Genomic DNA, 17,870 nt, shown 5'->3' with positions numbered 1-17,870 from the left:
GACAAAGTATTATATGTAGAATTTGCAGTGCTTAAAATCAGGGAATATTGTAGTACTTATTCGGTTCTGTTTGGAGCAGTTCAACTAAAGATTAATGTAACTCTGCTCATTTGAATAGAGACCACCCACCCGGCTCTATTAAGATACAATAATGTTGATAGCTTTAGGCGCTAAGTAAACCAACACTTCTACATTACTCTGGTACATATTTGTAGTTTGGGCAAGTCTTCTCCTAACTTTGCTTTTGACTTCTGACATCGGATTTGGCGATCCTCAATACAACACATATGTATGTAGAATGGACTTGACTTTCAACCTATACAGACGGAACTATTTATTTATTTTGTGGTTTTATTTTAATCATGTGCCACAATATTGTCTGGGTTTTTTGACATTTTGTAGGCCCATCAATCAAATGATACTTTTTGGAGTGACATCAAATTTCAATAGGTGCAAAATGTCTGCTGGTAATAATTGATAAAATACAAGTAAGGTGATGACGGATGGGGATAGGGTTTTCCAAACAAACAAGGGATTCTTTTAGGGCTGGGCCATTGCACTTTCAGGGCCATATCTTAGGGATTCCCTTTCGAGTATGTCCTCACCCGACCAATACTCAAAACAATTTGTAACTTGTTCATTCCGTCTTTATTCTCGAATATTATAGCACACATATCATATACATTTATGGATGCATGCCATATGCCAGCATCTCTTTACCATACATTTAACAAACAAATATATTTTAGGACACTATACAAAAAAAAAATTAGTTGTGAATATCATAATTTCGTCTTTAAACTTTGAAATATCAACGCTCCAATACGATCTGGGTCCGTCATTAAGTATAATAAAACGATCTGATCTGATCTGATATATATATATATATGTATATAGTGTAATAGATTATAGTTTTAGGTCTGATGTATGGATGGTGGGTAGGGGCTAGGTACGGGATAGGGGGTCGAAGGTAGGGGGAGTGGAAGAGGGTGCTTACACTACGAGTTCAGCCTATTCTACTCTTACAGACTATGGACCAATCGAATGACTAATCGAGACCTACTTCTAAGTCTAGGACTAAATGTTTTCGAAGGTCTAAATGCAATGCTCACACAAGCCCGCACGGGATCAACTCTTCGGACCAGGGCCAACATTGGTGGATATCATACACACATTATAAAACAGACAAAAAAAAAAAAACGATTGAAATATATATATAGTACTCGTACTCGTAGATCCCGATCTAGGGAGGCGTGCTTAGGGCTCAGTCGGAATACTGAGCCTTGAGGTCCTTGCGCAGTATCTTGCCGGTGGGATTCTTGGGCACCTCGTCCACGAAGATAACGCCGCCCTCGAGCCTCTTGTAGTGGGCCACGCGCTCGGCCACATAGGCGGCGATGTCCTCGGCCGTGGCCTCCTGGCCCTGCCTGAGCACGACAATCGCTCGTGGCGCCTCTCCGTTCACCTCGTGCGGGATCCCAAAGACAGCGGCCTCGAGGATCTTCGGGTGGTCGCGGAGTACCGCCTCCAGCTCCGCTGGGGGCACCTGGAAGCCCTTCACCTTGATCAGCTCCTTCATGCGGTCCGTGATGTAGAAGTAGCCGTCCTCGTCGTAGAAGGCCACGTCGCCAGTGCGCAGCCAGTTGCCCGGAAAGAAGGTGACCTCGTTGGCCTCCTCGTTGTTCAAATATCCGGACATCACCTGAGGTCCACGCACACACAGCTCGCCAGTGGTACGGGGTCCCACACCCTTCAAATCAGCGCCATCCAGGGGCACAATCTTGGCCTCAGTAGAGCCTGAAAGGATGCCCGTGGAGGCGTAGCGTGTATTGCCTTCTGGTGTAAGAAGCACAACAGGCGAGGCCTCGGTCATGCCATAGCCCTGCTTGAAGGCGACCTTGGGGAATCTAAAAATTGGAATCGAGAGTGTTATTTTAAGCATAAAGCATAACGGTTAAGATGGGAAAGCATAAGCCATCTTTTGGACGGGTCATGGCACTCACTTCTGCAGAAAACGCTCTACATCGTGCTGGCCAATAGGTGCGGCTCCGCTCATCACAACTCTCAATGCGGGGGCCGTCTGCTCATTTATGTTGGGATGATTGATCATAAAGAGCGCTGGAACAGACAGAGGATCCAATTATTATCATTCCGCTATCGTATTCTAGTCGTATTCTTGGACTCACCTATGGGCGGTACAAGATTCAAGATGCTGCCCTTGTACTGGTCCAGGGCCTTCATGAAATCATCCGGCTTGAAGGCCGGCATTGTGGCCAGCCTGGAGCCCTGGCCGAGCTTGGACAGCATCACCACAGTGAGGCCGTAGATGTGGAAGAAAGGCAGCACTCCGGGCAACGTGTCCTGGACGTTCAGGTTTAGCGTCAGGGCGGCCTGGACCTGTTCGCAGTTGCTGGTGATGTTGTTGTGGGACAGCATCACGCCCTTGGGCAAGCCAGTGGTGCCCGAGGAGAAGGGCAGGAAGACCATGTCGTCCGCAGTCGCCTCCTTCGGCACCTGCAGGTCATCGTAGCGCACATTCTGGGTGCTAATCAGCTCGAAGAAGTCGATGGCTCCCGCGGGCAGGGAATCATCCTGCCGGCTCCGGATCACGGCAATGGGCAGCCGCTTACCGGCCAGCTTGCAGGCCTCGTTCAGAGTTCCATAGTTCTGGACGGTGCCCACGATGAGATTCGCCGCGCTGAAGGTTAGCTGGCGGGCTATCTCCTCTGCAATTGATCAAATGGGAGTACATACAAATGTTAATGATGATCTTTCGACTTTAGCCCCGAAAAACCGAGAACAACAAATTTCTACAACATTCCCATAAGGCTTAGTGGGTACTGTCGTGATAAGGAACCGTACCGGACCGTGCCGCCTCTGACGCACTTGACAGTTCCCAAATAATACATACTTATGGCATGTACACTTGATCTCATTGTATAGCTACACCGAAAGAAAAAAAAAGGCCTAAAGTACCTTGGAAGACTCAATGAAATTGATTTGATTATCCATATAGAAGAAGGGAACCTTCTGGATTATTGAAGTCATTTCTCGAATGTTTCCCATAAGCGAACGGACACTTTGCACAATAGTTCGTACAAATTGCAAGTGCCATCCCTGATTAAATACGAATGGACATACGAATACGAGTTTAGGATCCGATTTGTACTGCTTGAATGGATAAAGCTGGAACCATCAGCATCCGCGAAGGTAATTCCATCTACTATCTAATCAACTGACCTGTTGATGCTAATTGGCCGAATATACATAGGTATGTACATGCCATATAGCTTATCTCTGAACACAACTGTACGAGGAAACAGCAAACCGAGCCCACTTACCAGCGGTGTAGATGGGGTTGACGGTGGTAACCGTCAGGCCGGCCTCGATGGCGCCCAGCGTGGCGATGGGGTACTCCGGCAAATTGGGCAGACAGATGGCCACCACGTCGGGCTTGCGGAGCTTGAACTTTGTCTGGAGGCGAACCGCAAAGGCGGCACTGGCATCCCGCATCTGGGCGAACGTATACTGGCGATCGGTGACGACGCATACCTGAAAGGACGAACAGGAGAAGGAACACAGATGAGTTGTGATTTCAGTTCAAAAACAAACTCGTTTAATTACTGGGGAATCTGTACACAGAAAAGTGCATTCGCTGGACATTCAGAAGCCTTTTTTGTGGCTAATCAGTTAACCGCAGGCCCCAGCCTGACCCTGGCTTCCCTTCCCTGCCCTTCCACAACCATACAACCGGTTCGGGGCTAAGGTGAAGGTCATCAGCATTTGCCAAATGACAAAGAGACGGAAAGACGGAGAGACGGAGAGAGGTAGAAGGGCAGAGAGCGTTGATTGTGGGAGGGGGTCCGCCGGTTGGGCTACGCTGATTGCCGATTGTCCACATTAAATTTGCGCAGTCCGAAATCGCATATGGTTAAAAATAGGCATTATAAATAGCGACATTGCTCGCTCCAAACAAAACCAACAACAATGATCATATCAAAACATTTTTAAGTTAACTCAAACGAAAGAAAACAAGGCATACGACTACTCGCACTCGAGTGCCGAGGCTGTTGATACCCTTCCACATCCGACTTGGATTCAATTTGGCTGAACAATGAACCCTGACACTCGCGAGTTACATATGTATGTGGGAATATCTTCTGAAACCACCATATAGAATACCTATGTATATTTTATTTGATACATGTTGGGTTTACATTGGGGTCTCTGGTATCTGAAATGGCCAGATTATTCCCGCCACCCGATCGTTGCTGTAACAGCCTGCTTTGTCTGGTCGAACCCATCATACTCTTTGTTAGGGTATCTCAGTGCAAACACACCGACACACACACACCCATGCACGTCGTAATAAACACAATAATAAGAGAATCATTTCGTGCATTTGTCGATCACCGCTCTGCACCCCCACTCCGCTGCGAGCATCAAGCAACGCTTCGCTTCGCTTCGCATCGTTCGGCTGCTTGTGGGGGCAGTGCGACGGTCCAAAGTTCAGTGGGGCAAAGTACAAAGTCTGCAAAGTCTAAACGAGTCGTCGCGCGCCTCTCTCTTCCTCTCTTTACATACACACCTCTACCCAGCACGCTCTCTCTCTCTCTCTCACGTAGAGCGGGAGAGCGGGTTTGTCTATTGGTATCTCTTTTGCTCGTCAGCGACGGACGCCGCTGCGTTTTTTGACTTCTCATGCCGGCAGAGCAGCAGCAGCGGCGTGCAGAGGCTGGACCCCATTGACTGCCGGCCACTGCTGCTGACGTCACAGCGCAAACAAAATCATCAAAATTTGGACAGAAAAAGAACGGAAAACAGATAACAGCGCAAATAATTATAAAAAGAAAAACATTTTATGACCGCGACCAGTCGTGAATTTCGACAGGGTTCAAAACGGGTGATCCGTACTCGTGAATTAGCACACAAATCGATCGATCGGAGGGCTATAGAGTGGAGCATACAGTGGAACTGCATTCAATAACGAGGGTCACCCAAATGCAGTGCTTCGATCTTAACCCTCTCTATGCCGATAAGATCGTATAAAATGGGTCGAATATTTGATAAAAATAGGCCTAGTAGGTCTTATACATAGTGGGATCGATCGATCTGTTAGTTAAGCCCCCTGGCTGGGCTTTTTATCTTGTGTCAACTGTTTCGCCCTGGTGCTGGGGGTGAGGGGGTAGCTAGGGCATAACTAAACAACCTTTGGACCGGACTCTTGGGGCCTGACGCTTTTAATTGCATTTAATTCAACAATTGGCCCCCAGCTCACACATGTGGCACTCTTTGTGTACATATGTGTACGTGTGAGTACAGGGTGATTACTCGGTTATATCAGTCCCCCCCTGGCACATCGCCTCACCCACACACTGCACACACTGCAATGATGGCAATAAAATTCAATGAAAATTATTTGCACTTTGATTTGCACAATCCCAGTGGGAGCTAGAGAGAGGGGGAGAGATCGTTCACCGAGTGAGAGCGTAAGGGATAGAAATCTCAAAAGTGAAAATTGTAAACATTTGGCGAAGGTCATCGCCGCCTCCCATGTAAGTGGAGAGGAAGGGTGGCGGGGCCCTGGCTATAGGAAAGTTATGTAATTGCCACCCGAATCCGAGCGCTAACCGGGGGGGGCACGGTGATGGGCATGTGGATGATCTGTCATACGAGACTCGCTTTCCATTGTGTCAGCTGGGCTTTACTCGAACGACAGCCACTCGACGCGATTCGTTTAATCGTTCCCCTCCGTAGACAGTATTTCTTATCTGCAAGCATTTCACCAGCAATTTGCCACCGGGCACTACTCGACTGGCATTCAATGAGCCGTAAACGTACGGGTGGACAAAAACAGAACAGGGGCCCAGATGAGAACCGGAACAGGAGTCTGGCAAAAATAGCACGCTCTCTGCCGATCTTTGGGGGGGGGGGGGGGGGGGGGGGGGGGGTGAGGGGCCTGCCCCCTCCCCGTTGTGAGTAAGAGTAGTACATTTCACTTTCGCCGCTATCATCTGCTCGCACTTGTACTCGAACTGGCTTATCAGCTCCGTCCGAACATTACGCTTGTCGTCCGATAAGCAGGGGGGGCATTAATGACCCAAATACTCGTCCAATGCTATCTGACTGATAGCGAATAATCAGACTTATTACAAATGCGTATTGTATTCGGATTGGGCTGGGGCGTAGATGGGCGGCGGGAAAGCAGCGATTCCGATATTGGACGGTCATAAAAACATCAATTTTTGCCTGCACACTCGGATATGTATAGACTGGCGCGCCGGTTCAATAGCCCTGGGTCATAAACAAACAAAGGGGGGTCTGGTCGCGAATTGCGATTCCTTCAAATCGGAATTCTCTAAAGTGATTTGTGGCCCGAATATTTTGGGGCAGGTTAGCCTTTAGCCGGATAGTGGGGAAGAGAGAAAAACTTTTCTCTTAGGATTTCCCAGAGAACACCCTTCGGAATCTCATGGAGAACTTGAGGATGGACCTCCAAGGAGAAAGCTTAACAAGGAGCGGACACACTCCACTCCACTGCACTTCACTCATTGAAAACCTTCGAGGTTCGAAGTGGAAGTATTTCCATGAAGTACCCGTGTTCAAGGAGGTATCCGTGTGAGTGCCGAGAGTACATGGCACTTCAATTAGGGTTCTGGGTCGAACGAACTTGACTTGCAACATCACAGAGCAACTCCTTACCAAAAGCTTAATTTAGAGATAAAAGGGAACCCCACGGACGGATATTTGCCTCCAGAGATTATAGGAACGAACTACATTATATCTGAGAAGATTCCAGAGGGGTAAAGTAAACCGCACTTGAGTTTCGATTGCCTCGCACTTGATATTAAACTTTGCACTGGGATTATTATTATTGTCAAGCACTTACCGCTGCCGTGCGGCTCTCCCACTTCTTGAAGTCCCGCCAGACGTACTCGTGGAGCGGCACATTGCGCACTACGATGGGGTCGTAGGGGGAGGTCTTGTAGTAGCCATCCTCGGGGCTGTAGTGCAGGAACTTGTCCGTCTCGCTGTCGCCCTGAGCTCGCGCCCTCTCGGCGCTCACCGTGCTGGTGTTCCTCTGCCGGCGTTTGGTCGTTATCGAGCGTGTAGCAGCGCTGCTCAAGGCGGAGGCGCTGCGCAGACGCAGCAACTGAGTGGCTGGATACATGGTCTCTCTGTGTGTGTGTGTGTTTGTGTATTTGAAACTGGAGTCGAGTTTGGAATTTGGCTGGGGCTGCTGCTGCTGCTGCTTCTGCTTCTGAGTGGTGCCTAACGTCTGCTGCTGTCGAGTGTTGAGACACGACTGTCGGCTGGCGTCGCAGTGCGGCGCACAGTAAATGCCTGTTGCTGGCACACAGACGCACCCACACTTGCACGCTCACAGACGATCGCGTTGGCGTTGCCGCTGGTCCTCTGCCCCTCTGCCCCTCTGCTCTGGTCTGCTCTGCCCGTGCCCGGCTGTACTCTGCTGCGTCTTTATCCTCCTTTGCAATGCTGCACTGCACTCGCTCTCACTCTCTGTCTCTCTCGGGCACTCTCCCGCTCACCGGCCGGCCGGGCTGCTCTCCTCTATGCGGCGACACACTATTCAGACTGCAATTTCTGCATCTCCCTCTCTCTGGCAGTCTAGCACTCTAGCACCTCCAACCTGTAACTGTAAGTTGAAAGAATTCCGTCAATCTGAGTGTATTTATAAATTCGGTTATAAAACGAGAGAGTGGGCCACACTCCACAAGGCACTCGATGAGCGGGAGGGAATGCCTCACCGTATTCTGTCCATGATGCTGTTCCCATTCCGTACTATTTTTCCTATTTCGATGCACTGGCATGATAAGGAATCGAAACCGCGACCGGACAGGTGTGGGTGGTGAGTGGGTGTATAAGTAATACTCCTGAAATCTGAAATCTGGCGTTGCGGCTGTGTTGGGCCCGACGGCTGTGCATTAACGTCCAGCTTTCTTGTTGTCTGCGCATGACGGGGCAGTCTTCCCCGTTATCGCTGCCTCGGGTAATATATCCCACAAATGTTGAACCTTGATCGCGGCGTGGCGGTGACTCGAAGCTGATATTCGTAATCCCAAACACCTCCACCGCCTTTTAAATTCACAGATTATCTCAATCTCCCGCACCCCCACCCCCACGCTGTCTCTGGGGAGTGCATTGGGGAATTTCTATGTGTGAAATGGAAACTTTGTCAAAGAAATGAATTCATTTCAAAAGCAGGAGACCAACCCCACTAGTGCTCGCAAGTGGAAAGCAATGCGAGAGCATTGATACCCTCACAGGTAGAACATTCGTTTATTATATGCGAGTACCACTCACAAGATTTTCCCACCAGACCGTGTAACGAAGGCATTTTGTGATTGAAATGATTCCCATGCAAGTTGTGCAGCAGAGCTGGTTACTTCTCTGCGTGCCAAACATCTGTTCAAAGCAACGATGCTCTCAGCCATTGTATAAGAGAAGAGAGCAGTGGACGGTAGATTATAGTAGAGCAGAAGAGCTACAATGTGAGCACAGCTCAAGGCCAGAATGCATTCCCTCTCGCTCACACTAATCTGGCATGCACATTGCATTGACTCTCCCCATTCCATTCCATTCGCACCACGATTTGCATGGCTTTTTCTGCTCTCTCGCTCTCCGACCATCGTACTGTCTCTCTGCTGCAGCGATCCGCTCTCTCTCTCCATCTCTCTCTCTGCGTCTCTCGCATGCATTCTGTGCGAGAGAATGCACTGACTTTTACAGTGGGCGCCGACAAATTCTAAAAAAAAACATTATTCAACAGTTGAATGCAATCAGCCGCTTGCACTGTGGGGCAGCTGCCTTATCAGCAGCTTTTAGGGGTCGGTCTGTTTGGATTTTATTCGCCCTGATATACATATGTATGTATGTATGTAGTGCTTGTTTTCCCAGATGCAGAGTCGTCAGTGAACCGCCCACGCTTTGCGCTCTCTTGGAGAGAGTGAGCATGCTGAATTCGAGCGCCTCGCGTTCCGCTCTCGACCTGTTTATTCCGACTGCAAACGGTCGTGTGAACTTTGTACCCAAGCTCAAAGTCGTCGTCTAAATTGATGGTCCGTCCCACAGTCTATGCCGCCGCCGAAGCAGCAACAAAACCAAAACCAAAACATGAACGAAAGACTGACTTCGGATGCCGAAGCCTTAGATACCCTCGCAGGTCCATCGTTCCAAAGGCCGCTCGTTCTATCAAGCCCGTGAAACTGCTTTGGAATATAATACAACAGAACATTTCTATCCGCATAGGATCTAGTATACCTAAAACTTTGTTTAATAGATCGATTTCGAATAAAGGTGAAACAAATGTTCCTTAGAAGGTTGCTGATGCGTTGCACACATATGGGTAAAATGATAATACCCGCTTTTCGAGCACATTTAACAAAATCCGAAATGTTTATCCAGGCAAACCAGTTTTTCTTGATTTCATTGATGTTTTGTTGTTGTTGCTTTCGCTGTGGGTTTCGGGTGCTGCATTTGTATGGGGCCTATACTGCAATACGACTGCAGCTCCAACTTGTTTACTGTTTTGTTTTCAGCTCCACTCAGGTAGCACTCCCCCTCTGCCATCTTGCCAGGGCTAAGCTTTGTTTTCGAAGGGATTTAGATTTCACGGAGCGCAATGTCCAAGTTTTAGAGCGGCTTTATCAGTTATGGTTCGTCGTCTTCTTATTGTTACTATATGAGTGTATTCCTATTTGTTTATTCTTACGAATGTATATACATACGTTAATATGTACATGGTATATACAAAGTTTTGCCACAGGTTTGCCTCGCACACACATACAGAAACGAATGTCTTACGAGTTAATTTTATAATCTCCCTTTTTGGGGTTGTGTCGCGCTCAATGCGTGTTTCGGAACTGTGCCAGTCCACGACCAGGTCCACGTCCCCCAACTTGATGCTTCGAATGAGGGTGGGGCTGCATTGGGGGTGGGTTATACCCGCTACGCACTCAGGACGGGGGTGTGCTACATTCTCGCACCTGTTGGTAACAGCCAGAAGAAACTACAAGATCTAACCAGAAGCGAATGGCAATCTTTTCGTGTAAATGTGTGGGTCCTGAATCGTGGATATATACATATATTCAAATGAAGTCAGAATGCATATAGAAACCTATATTTGTAGGTAGATAAGCGGTATTCCAGATAAGAATTTGCTTCGAGGTTTAAAGTTTCGCCTATGATGGAGACCTGCACAATCAGAATCTTTTAATCTTTTTTAACAACCGGATTTTTCTTGTTGGATCAACATGCATGCCCAAAAGCATTCCAAGCCTGAAGGGAGCCTCCATAGTGGGTGGCCAGATCTATCCATCTTATCCCTACGAAAAAGTAAATAATAAATACAATTTTAATATATTTTTCAGCGAGTGCAACTCGGCCGCCTCTGAATGTTTTATTTTAATGGTTATGGAAAACACTTGGGAATAATTCTTGACCCTTTTCTGTGTTCACCTTTACAACTTTACCAGCTTGAATGAACCAAGAAGAAGAAGAAATGATTTTATGTTCTAAAAGTACAATCTTGCTGGCTCCGAGAATCAGTTGGAAATTAATGCTGTTGGGTATAAGCCAGGGGTCGGCACGTACAATATGTACATGCAATGACAACCAGTGCTATACACGTGTACGTGAGCGGCAACGCACTTTCCTATGCACATTAGACAGGGCCTTGCCGACCGCTGGCATAGACTTTGGAATCAGGTACCAAATGATACGAAAGAGGAAGAGGTATTCAACAATATATCAATTCCAACAATATCAACAATTAATAACACTGTAGGATAAATATTGTAAACAAATAACATATCAATCCGACTCTTGTGCTGGATCCAACCACGTTTCGCTTGAATATTTTGTTTATAAATGGAACAAACGGCACGTAATTTTCCGCGGTCTCTTATTGCACACATTTCATTTCCTTGAGCAATGGCTGGGTTTGCTTTCCCGATTCTTTACACTGTGCGACAATCCTCAAACTTCGAATTTATATAGGCATATGGGTACCCTTTTCTTGTAGCGGGTATCTCTTAGTCGTAATATTGGTTCCTCCTTGGCTGATGCTATGATGGGGGTGTGGTGTGTCTTAGCTGCTCCCACTCCCTCCGCAGTTCGTTGACGCCGACGCATAACGGGACCATGACAGTGGCAGACGACCAGATGGCGCTACACAGGAAGGGAAGCTCGCCAGAGCGCGGGCGGGCGCCACCGCCGAAGCTCGGCTCAGAGCTGCAAAAGTTGCTTTTCGAATTTAAGCTTGTTGGCGAGGCGAGCTTTTGCGGTAAAAGCCCCGCTTCAGGGGGGGGCGGGGGTTGTTCTGTTGGGACGAAAAGTGTGCTGTGCTTCTGAGAATATGGCCCGTTCCGTTCGATGCCGCCGGAGCACGCGACGAGTTCGTAGTCTACTTTTAGGTGCGTAGTCGCGCGCAACTCGCGTCGGAGTCTCGGGGAGTCTCATACAGCGGGCGACATAAGAAAATAAATCAAATAAAAGAGCAAAATAGGCAAACATTTTTGTGTGCTGTCATACGCTGTGTTGTTCCCGTTCTTTGATGTTGTTGTAGATTTTTGTTGTTGTATTTTTTTGGCTATTTTTTTTTTGTATTTGGTTCGCGAAGAAAGTGCATTGCAACGGAATGAAATGAAATTGAAATCATAACGAAACGAAACGAAACGAAGTGCAGCACAGAGCGGGGCGCGCACGTGCCAGTGGGATGAACGGATGGGCACCTGGGTCGGTGGCGGAGGAGTGGGAGGGGGTGTTCGTTCAATAGATCCGGATCCGGATCCGGAGTTGGGTGGGGAGTGGAATGGAGTGGAGTGGAGAGGAGAGGAGAGTCCGGCAATTGTTGCACACACGCTTTACCCAATCATCATGTTGTTTCTTGTTTGTTGTGTGCTTCTTTCTGTTCCCTCCCTTTCTCACTCTGTCTCCCTATCTTTTGTCTTTCCGCCTCACCTCCACTCCTGCAGTGCAAACAGTGAAATGCGGAAAGCGCGTTAAAAGTAATCAAAAATTAACAAAAATAAAATACAAGAAATTGCAAAAGGAAAAGGAAACGCAAAAACAAAGTGCAGAAAGAGCCAAAGAGGGAGAAGAAAGCTGAACGGTGAAGGAGCAGAAGAAAGCTGAAAAGCAGCAGCATCGGCAGCCACAAGGAATATTACGGTATATCCACCCACAAACAAAAAAAAGGCAATCAAAGAGCTGAACACCAAAAACAAAAAAAAAGGTAAATCCACAAAAGAAAGCGAATATTGTGTAATGAAGTTGAATTTCTTTTGGGTGGAAAAAAGAACACACACACACACACGCACACACCACGAACAATCAGGACGGTTGGGGTGGGGGTGGGGGGTGCGGGGTAGAGGCAAATGCGAAAGTGATACGCATCATGAGGATAGATGGGAGGGGAGGAGGGGGCGGCAAACGCGAAGAAAGCTTACCCAGAGCGGTGCAAAGAGAGAGAGAGAGGGAGAGAGCGAGCGACCAAGAGAGCGGCGGCATAAACACACTTCTAATTGTAATTGTTGTTGCTGTCTGCTGGCATTGTCTGCTGGCGCTGCTGTCGCCTGGCGCTGGCGCTGTCTTGGCTGTCTCTGCCTGCTGGCCCTGCTTCTTGTGGCGCTATTTTGACTGCTGTCTTCGTTGGAGCCGCATAAACGCTGAACGTTGAGCCTTGAAGCAACCCAGAGAGGGAGCGAGCGCGAGAGAGAGAGAGAGAGAGCGGAGAGCGTGAAAGAAATCGAATCGAAGTTGGTTCAGGCAGAGGCAGCGACAGCGGCAGCGACAAAGGAGCAAGCCAGTAGGCAGGCAAGAACAAGGTATATTTTTGTGCGGTAAGGCCAGCGCCAGCCTGTGTACGGCCGTGATGTGCACGGATTGCAAACGATAGAAGAAAGGGCATACAAAACCAACGTCTGTGGAGGAGGATGGTCTCTCGGTGTAGCGCTCACCTTTTGTGAATGCACCTTGGGCGAAACGAAGTTAAATTTGCGTGCTGCCTGCCATTGTTGCCGTTGCCGTTGCCGTTGCCGCTGCTGCGAGGCTTGTTCAAAATGTGTGTCAGCCGAAAAGAATGAACAACATTCCCTCGCTCCCCACTTCTTGCTTGCCCCCACTCTCCCCCACTCGCCACTACACCCTCCACCACCTTGGAGCGCTCCTTTTGAATGCGCAATTATGTCAGCGTTAGAGGGAGATGATGGGGGAGGAGGCACGGAGAGGAGAATAGAAGAAAACTACAACAATTGGTTGCTTTTTCAAGTGCAGCACACACACAGAGGCACAGGCACAGGCACACATGAGCGAGCACAGGCTTTGCTTTGCGGTTGCATAAGTGTCAACCGCAAAACACGCGTACAGTTTGACAGCCACTGGCACACACACACAAGCAAAGAGTGTCGCGTAGGAGCGAAAGGGGTGAACGAGATGACGATGGCGATGGCACCTACCACCTGCCCTGACAGTTGACATCGACACAAGATTGATATTGATGCTCTTTACGCCCACAATAACACAAACACACACACACACACACACACAAGAGAGTGGGAGCAACAGGAACAAGGTGGGGGAGGGGGGGAAGCTACTTAAATATTTAAAGAAATTGCTAAAAGGTAAACGAAGTTCTCGGCATAAAGGGACCGGGAAAGGGAGAACGGACACGGAAAAGTAGTGTGTGGGGTGGAGAGGGGAGGGGTGAGGGAAGGCAACGTGAAATTGAATGGTTCCGCTCTCACGAAATCCAGCCCACAACCCCCCCGCCCGATAACCGTTAGACATTCGGCAGCGTCGCAAATATGCAAACAATGCCGAATGCCGAATGCCACCAACACAAATGTCGCGCAAATCTTAAGCAAGTTTTACCACCCCACCCCCCCCCCCCCCCTACCCATTCCCCAACCAAAAAGAACAACACAAAGAAGGAAAACGAAAGCCCAATGACACGATTTGGTCGCATACCCTTTACTCTCGGTACTCGAGACAGGAAGAAAGGAGACGGAAGCTTTGCTCTTCAGGATTATCCAAAAAATAGATGGGCATCTCCATGGATATTTAACATATAATTTGTATATATGTAATTCTGTCCATAAACTGTTTCGAAACTGAACTATTTTAAACAATTATAATTATAAGAAAGATGATTCGTGATATACAAGAAAATTTCAGAAAAATAGTCCAATAAATAAGCTAATATCCGATTTATTTAATTTACTATTATCTGCTTATAATGGAACTTAGTATCAAAGCAGGCAAAATGAGAAGTTAAAAGCTTTTAAGGGATAGTTCAGGGGATAAGGTATGACAGAGGGAGTTATAGATGTGGCAAATAGACCTTAAAAGGTTCATGCTGTTATCTGTTTTTAATCCAAGAACCATTTTCGCTAAGCGAATATACTTGAAAGAATGCAATTAAGAGTGTCCCTGAACCTGGACACCAATTACTGGGCTAATTAAGAGTTAAAAGATAACTTTTGTGGCACTTTAAAGGGGTGAAGCTCCCCTCTGACAGTCGATAACAGTTGCATATCCGAAAAATGCTTCGCTAAATAATTAGTAGAGAATTGTGATATGCATAAATGACAAGCCGCAGTCCAAATATCCACCACATTGCCACAAAAGCGTTACTGAAACTTCGACACTTTCGGAAATTGGAATATGAAAAACCGCAAAAAACTAGCACTGCCACGGAATATGGATATGCGGTAGTGCACAAAATATATAAATAATATAAACCAGTGTTCGTACCTCGTAGGTACATATATTCTGCGATATACGATATACGTAAGGACTCTAAGGACTGGGGGGCATACCTTCAAATCTGCTTGGCACTTTCACTCACAAATGTACATATGTATATGTATGTGGGTACATAGGAGTATGTACCCGTATAGTAGTTGCCTAGGCTGTTGGCTGTTGGCTGTTGTCTGTTGGCTGTTGACCCTGATATGGAGTTCATATAGTGTCAAACACACTTCCCCCAGGCGTCTTGGCTGTTACATACACCTAAGCGAATCGGATACACCCTCGTACACGGTTTCGTATCGGGTATAAAAATAACCACCAGAAGAGCACAACAATTTTGTCACGCATGTGTCGCTCTGCATGTATGTGTGTGTTTGTGTGTGTTTTGGCCAAATGAAAAGAGCCAAAACATTAAAAATGTACCAGCAGCGACAACAGCAACGAGGTCCAAGCTGACGGGCGCCGCAATTTGCTGTTAACATAAAATAAATAAAAATAAAAATAAAAAATAAAAAGCACACACACACACACATAATGTATATATGTAAATATATGTACACATGTATGGGCATGTACAATGTGCCGCTGGCAGTTGACTTTTTGCGTTGACTGTGCCGCCCATTCCCAGCCCCATTCCCTGTTTGACTGCTTTCGGGCGAAAATTTTCAATTTTCACTTTTTACATATTTAATGTGACAAATCGTAAATAAGATTTGCTGGCAGGGAAACTGCCAAAAGTCCTGACCAGGACATGTCCCATGAATGGGCGTCTAAGTGCTCTACTTTTGTGGCTCAACGTTAATAAACCGCAAGGCCTCGGAGTGGGGGGGAGCCAGCCAGATCCTATGGGGGGAGTCCTCAAGCCGGGTCAAATCAATCAATCAGCTAGATTGATTCTGTAGAGCACGTGCCCAGGCTACTTCTTCCCCCTCCGATCGGTGGTTTACGGCTTTATAATAGTTTGATGTGCAATTTGAGGGCCACTTAAGTATAGTTTTGAATCTGCGAGTGCTACTGGAGAGGGAAAACGTTTCAATAGCCTGGCTGGCAGTCTTTGGTGCAGCCGTTGTTTAATTCATTTAACTGTGGCAATTTAATGGCAGAATATATGGGAATATATTCCAGCACGGCAATCGGAGCTTTGTTTTATGCCTGTTATCCGCTGGCCATGCGGCTTCCGTTTCCGCTTTGCGGATGGTTTGGATGCAAAACAGCATTTATCGATAGCCAATAACCGCCGGAGCTGGACCACCTGCTGACTTCCTGTCCTACGCTCTCGTTCTCGTCCTTGTCCTCGTTGACCTTGTCCTCTGGTCGGTGGCTGTTGGGCTGTTGGGCTGCTTGGCTGCCACTGGCCAAGATATGGGTTGTAGTATCAAAACAAGTTTATTAACATTCCACTGACTATCAAATCTACTCCGAGCAGGGGGCAGGAGGCAGGGAGCAGGGACTCGGGCTGGTGCCACTGCCCCGTGACCCTCTGGGCAGGCATCTGCCAAGTTGCCTGGAGGGAGGACAATTACATGTGTAGATACATATGTAAAATGTTGGCAAGCAGCCCGCAGCCCGGGCGGGCGCACAGTTCGGCAGCCACTGGGCGGGGGCTTTCGGGTACGGGTACGGGTACGGGTACGGTTTCGGGTTCGCCGCATTGTCGCCTAGTCGCCTAGTCTCTGGCCATTAAATGAAATAAAGAATCCCATAGCCAGAGCCTGCTTTCGGCGGCACCGGAACCAGAAGCTGGAACTCAAAGGAAAAGCCACTGCCAAAGCACGTGCGCAATATGTAAATTTATTTGTTCTTTCTCTTTTTCCGTTTCTTTGCTCGCAGAGTGCTTTTCGGGTGTATTGGATAAGCGATGGTGTGTGCACGGATCGGGGTCAACAGTCACAGTCGCGCCGTGTCCCTGCGGGCCCTAGGGCTAGACCAATCAACATTCGTACTCCCAGGGAACCAGGGAGGTTCTTTGGCCCGGATTCTGTAGAGTTACAGATCGGCTCTCTTTCATACGAGAAGGAGCCGAAGAGTTGGATGGCAAGACTCCATCGCCATCATTCGCCTCAGAGTCCCTTAGAAGGGCAAGACACAGGCAGCACTTGAATTTGGCTTGGCTTTTCGCTGTCTTTGGCTCTGCCTCCTTCTGCTTTTGGCCTGGTCTAGATGGTGCTGGTGCTTGATGTCGGTTTTATGTTAATGTGCGTTGGCCAATGCCAATGCCTGCCTCCTTTCGCGTGTGTGTGTGTGTGTGTGTAAGTCCCTAAGCGGAACTCTCTTTATCTCTGTCTGCCCTTCCCCGTCCGCCCACAGCCCACAGCCCACAGCCTACAGCCTGCTGGTGTGTCCTGGTCTGCTGCCATCCTGCTCTCTGTCTGTCTGTCTCTCTCGCATGTGCCTGCTCATTGCTTTTAATAGCCAACAACACGCCATGCATTAATTTATGAATTTCGTGTTCTACCGAGTTGCTTGCTCGTCGCCTGCCGGCTGGCGGTGGGCGGATGGCAGGCTGGCAGGCGTGGCCCTGCCCGGAAAGCTTTTAGGCGAGACTGCGAACAGGCCGCAAATATAATTAAAATCAGCCAGGATTCACCGTTAAAAACAAGACAAAAACGAGGAGTGTGGAGAGGGGCGTGGAGCGTGGAGCGTGGAGGGGCTCCAAAAGTGCTCCCAGACAAATGCAAATAAATGAGTACCCTTACCTGTTACACAGCCTACCCCAAATGCACTCCCACTCCTGCATCCACTTTCGATTCACTCTTGACATATTCTTCAAGCCGGAGACGGCTCCCCCACTCACTCTCTCTCTCTCTCTCTCACTCTATCCAGTGCTTGTCCAACTGTCGACGCCAGCCTGTCGTCCGCCCAAATGTCGCAGCATACTTTTCGGCTGGCGCTGTAAAACTATTACAGTTATTGCCGCTCGGCTAGAGTGGGAGCCGGAGGGGGAGTGGGAGAGCGAGGGAGAGATAAATAGGGCATACATATATGTATGTAGGGGCCGGCCTTCTTCGATTTTGCGAAAAGATTATTTTCATACCCCAGCGGATGGCCGGGGTCTTCGAAGTTTGCCAAATGCCAACTGCGAGCATATTTATGAACAG

General features: G+C 48.1%; 1 protein-coding gene and 1 long non-coding RNA gene across 2 annotated transcripts; one reads left to right on the top strand and one right to left on the bottom strand.

Annotated features, from left to right (window-relative positions):
- Nucleotides 1–629: 629 nt before the first annotated feature.
- Nucleotides 630–7,298, bottom strand: pdgy (acyl-CoA synthetase family member pudgy). The gene is made up of 5 exons (XM_001355489.4): nucleotides 6,890–7,298; nucleotides 3,342–3,552; nucleotides 2,187–2,726; nucleotides 2,004–2,118; nucleotides 630–1,907 (listed from the first exon to the last, which is right to left on the bottom strand). Exons 1-5 carry the CDS (start codon nucleotides 7,169–7,171, stop codon nucleotides 1,265–1,267), a joined length of 1,791 nt encoding a protein of 596 aa, XP_001355525.2. The 5' UTR covers nucleotides 7,172–7,298; the 3' UTR covers nucleotides 630–1,264.
- A 4,058-nt stretch (nucleotides 7,299–11,356) lies between these two features.
- On the top strand, nucleotides 11,357–12,060 carry LOC117185009 (uncharacterized). Its single transcript, XR_004470501.1, has 2 exons — nucleotides 11,357–11,577; nucleotides 11,997–12,060. It is a non-coding gene; the product is annotated as an uncharacterized lncRNA (long non-coding RNA).
- The last annotated feature ends 5,810 nt before the right edge of the window (nucleotides 12,061–17,870 follow it).

The sequence above is a fragment of the Drosophila pseudoobscura genome, chromosome X (genome assembly GCF_009870125.1).
Source record: "Drosophila pseudoobscura strain MV-25-SWS-2005 chromosome X, UCI_Dpse_MV25, whole genome shotgun sequence".
Classification (NCBI taxonomy): domain Eukaryota; kingdom Metazoa; phylum Arthropoda; class Insecta; order Diptera; family Drosophilidae; genus Drosophila; species Drosophila pseudoobscura.
Note: the sequence above shows the minus strand (reverse complement) of the source record. Positions and strands in the feature narration are given on the sequence as shown.

Coding starts and splice junctions, on each gene's coding strand:
- pdgy (XM_001355489.4), bottom strand. CDS start 7,171: ATGTATCCAGCCACTCAGTTGCTGCGTCTGCGCAGCGCCTCCGCCTTG. Junction 3,553..6,889: donor GGGAGAGCCGCACGGCAGCG/GTAAGTGCTTGA, acceptor TCGTCCTTTCAG/GTATGCGTCGTCACCGATCG. Junction 2,119..2,186: donor GAATCTTGTACCGCCCATAG/GTGAGTCCAAGA, acceptor TGTCTGTTCCAG/CGCTCTTTATGATCAATCAT.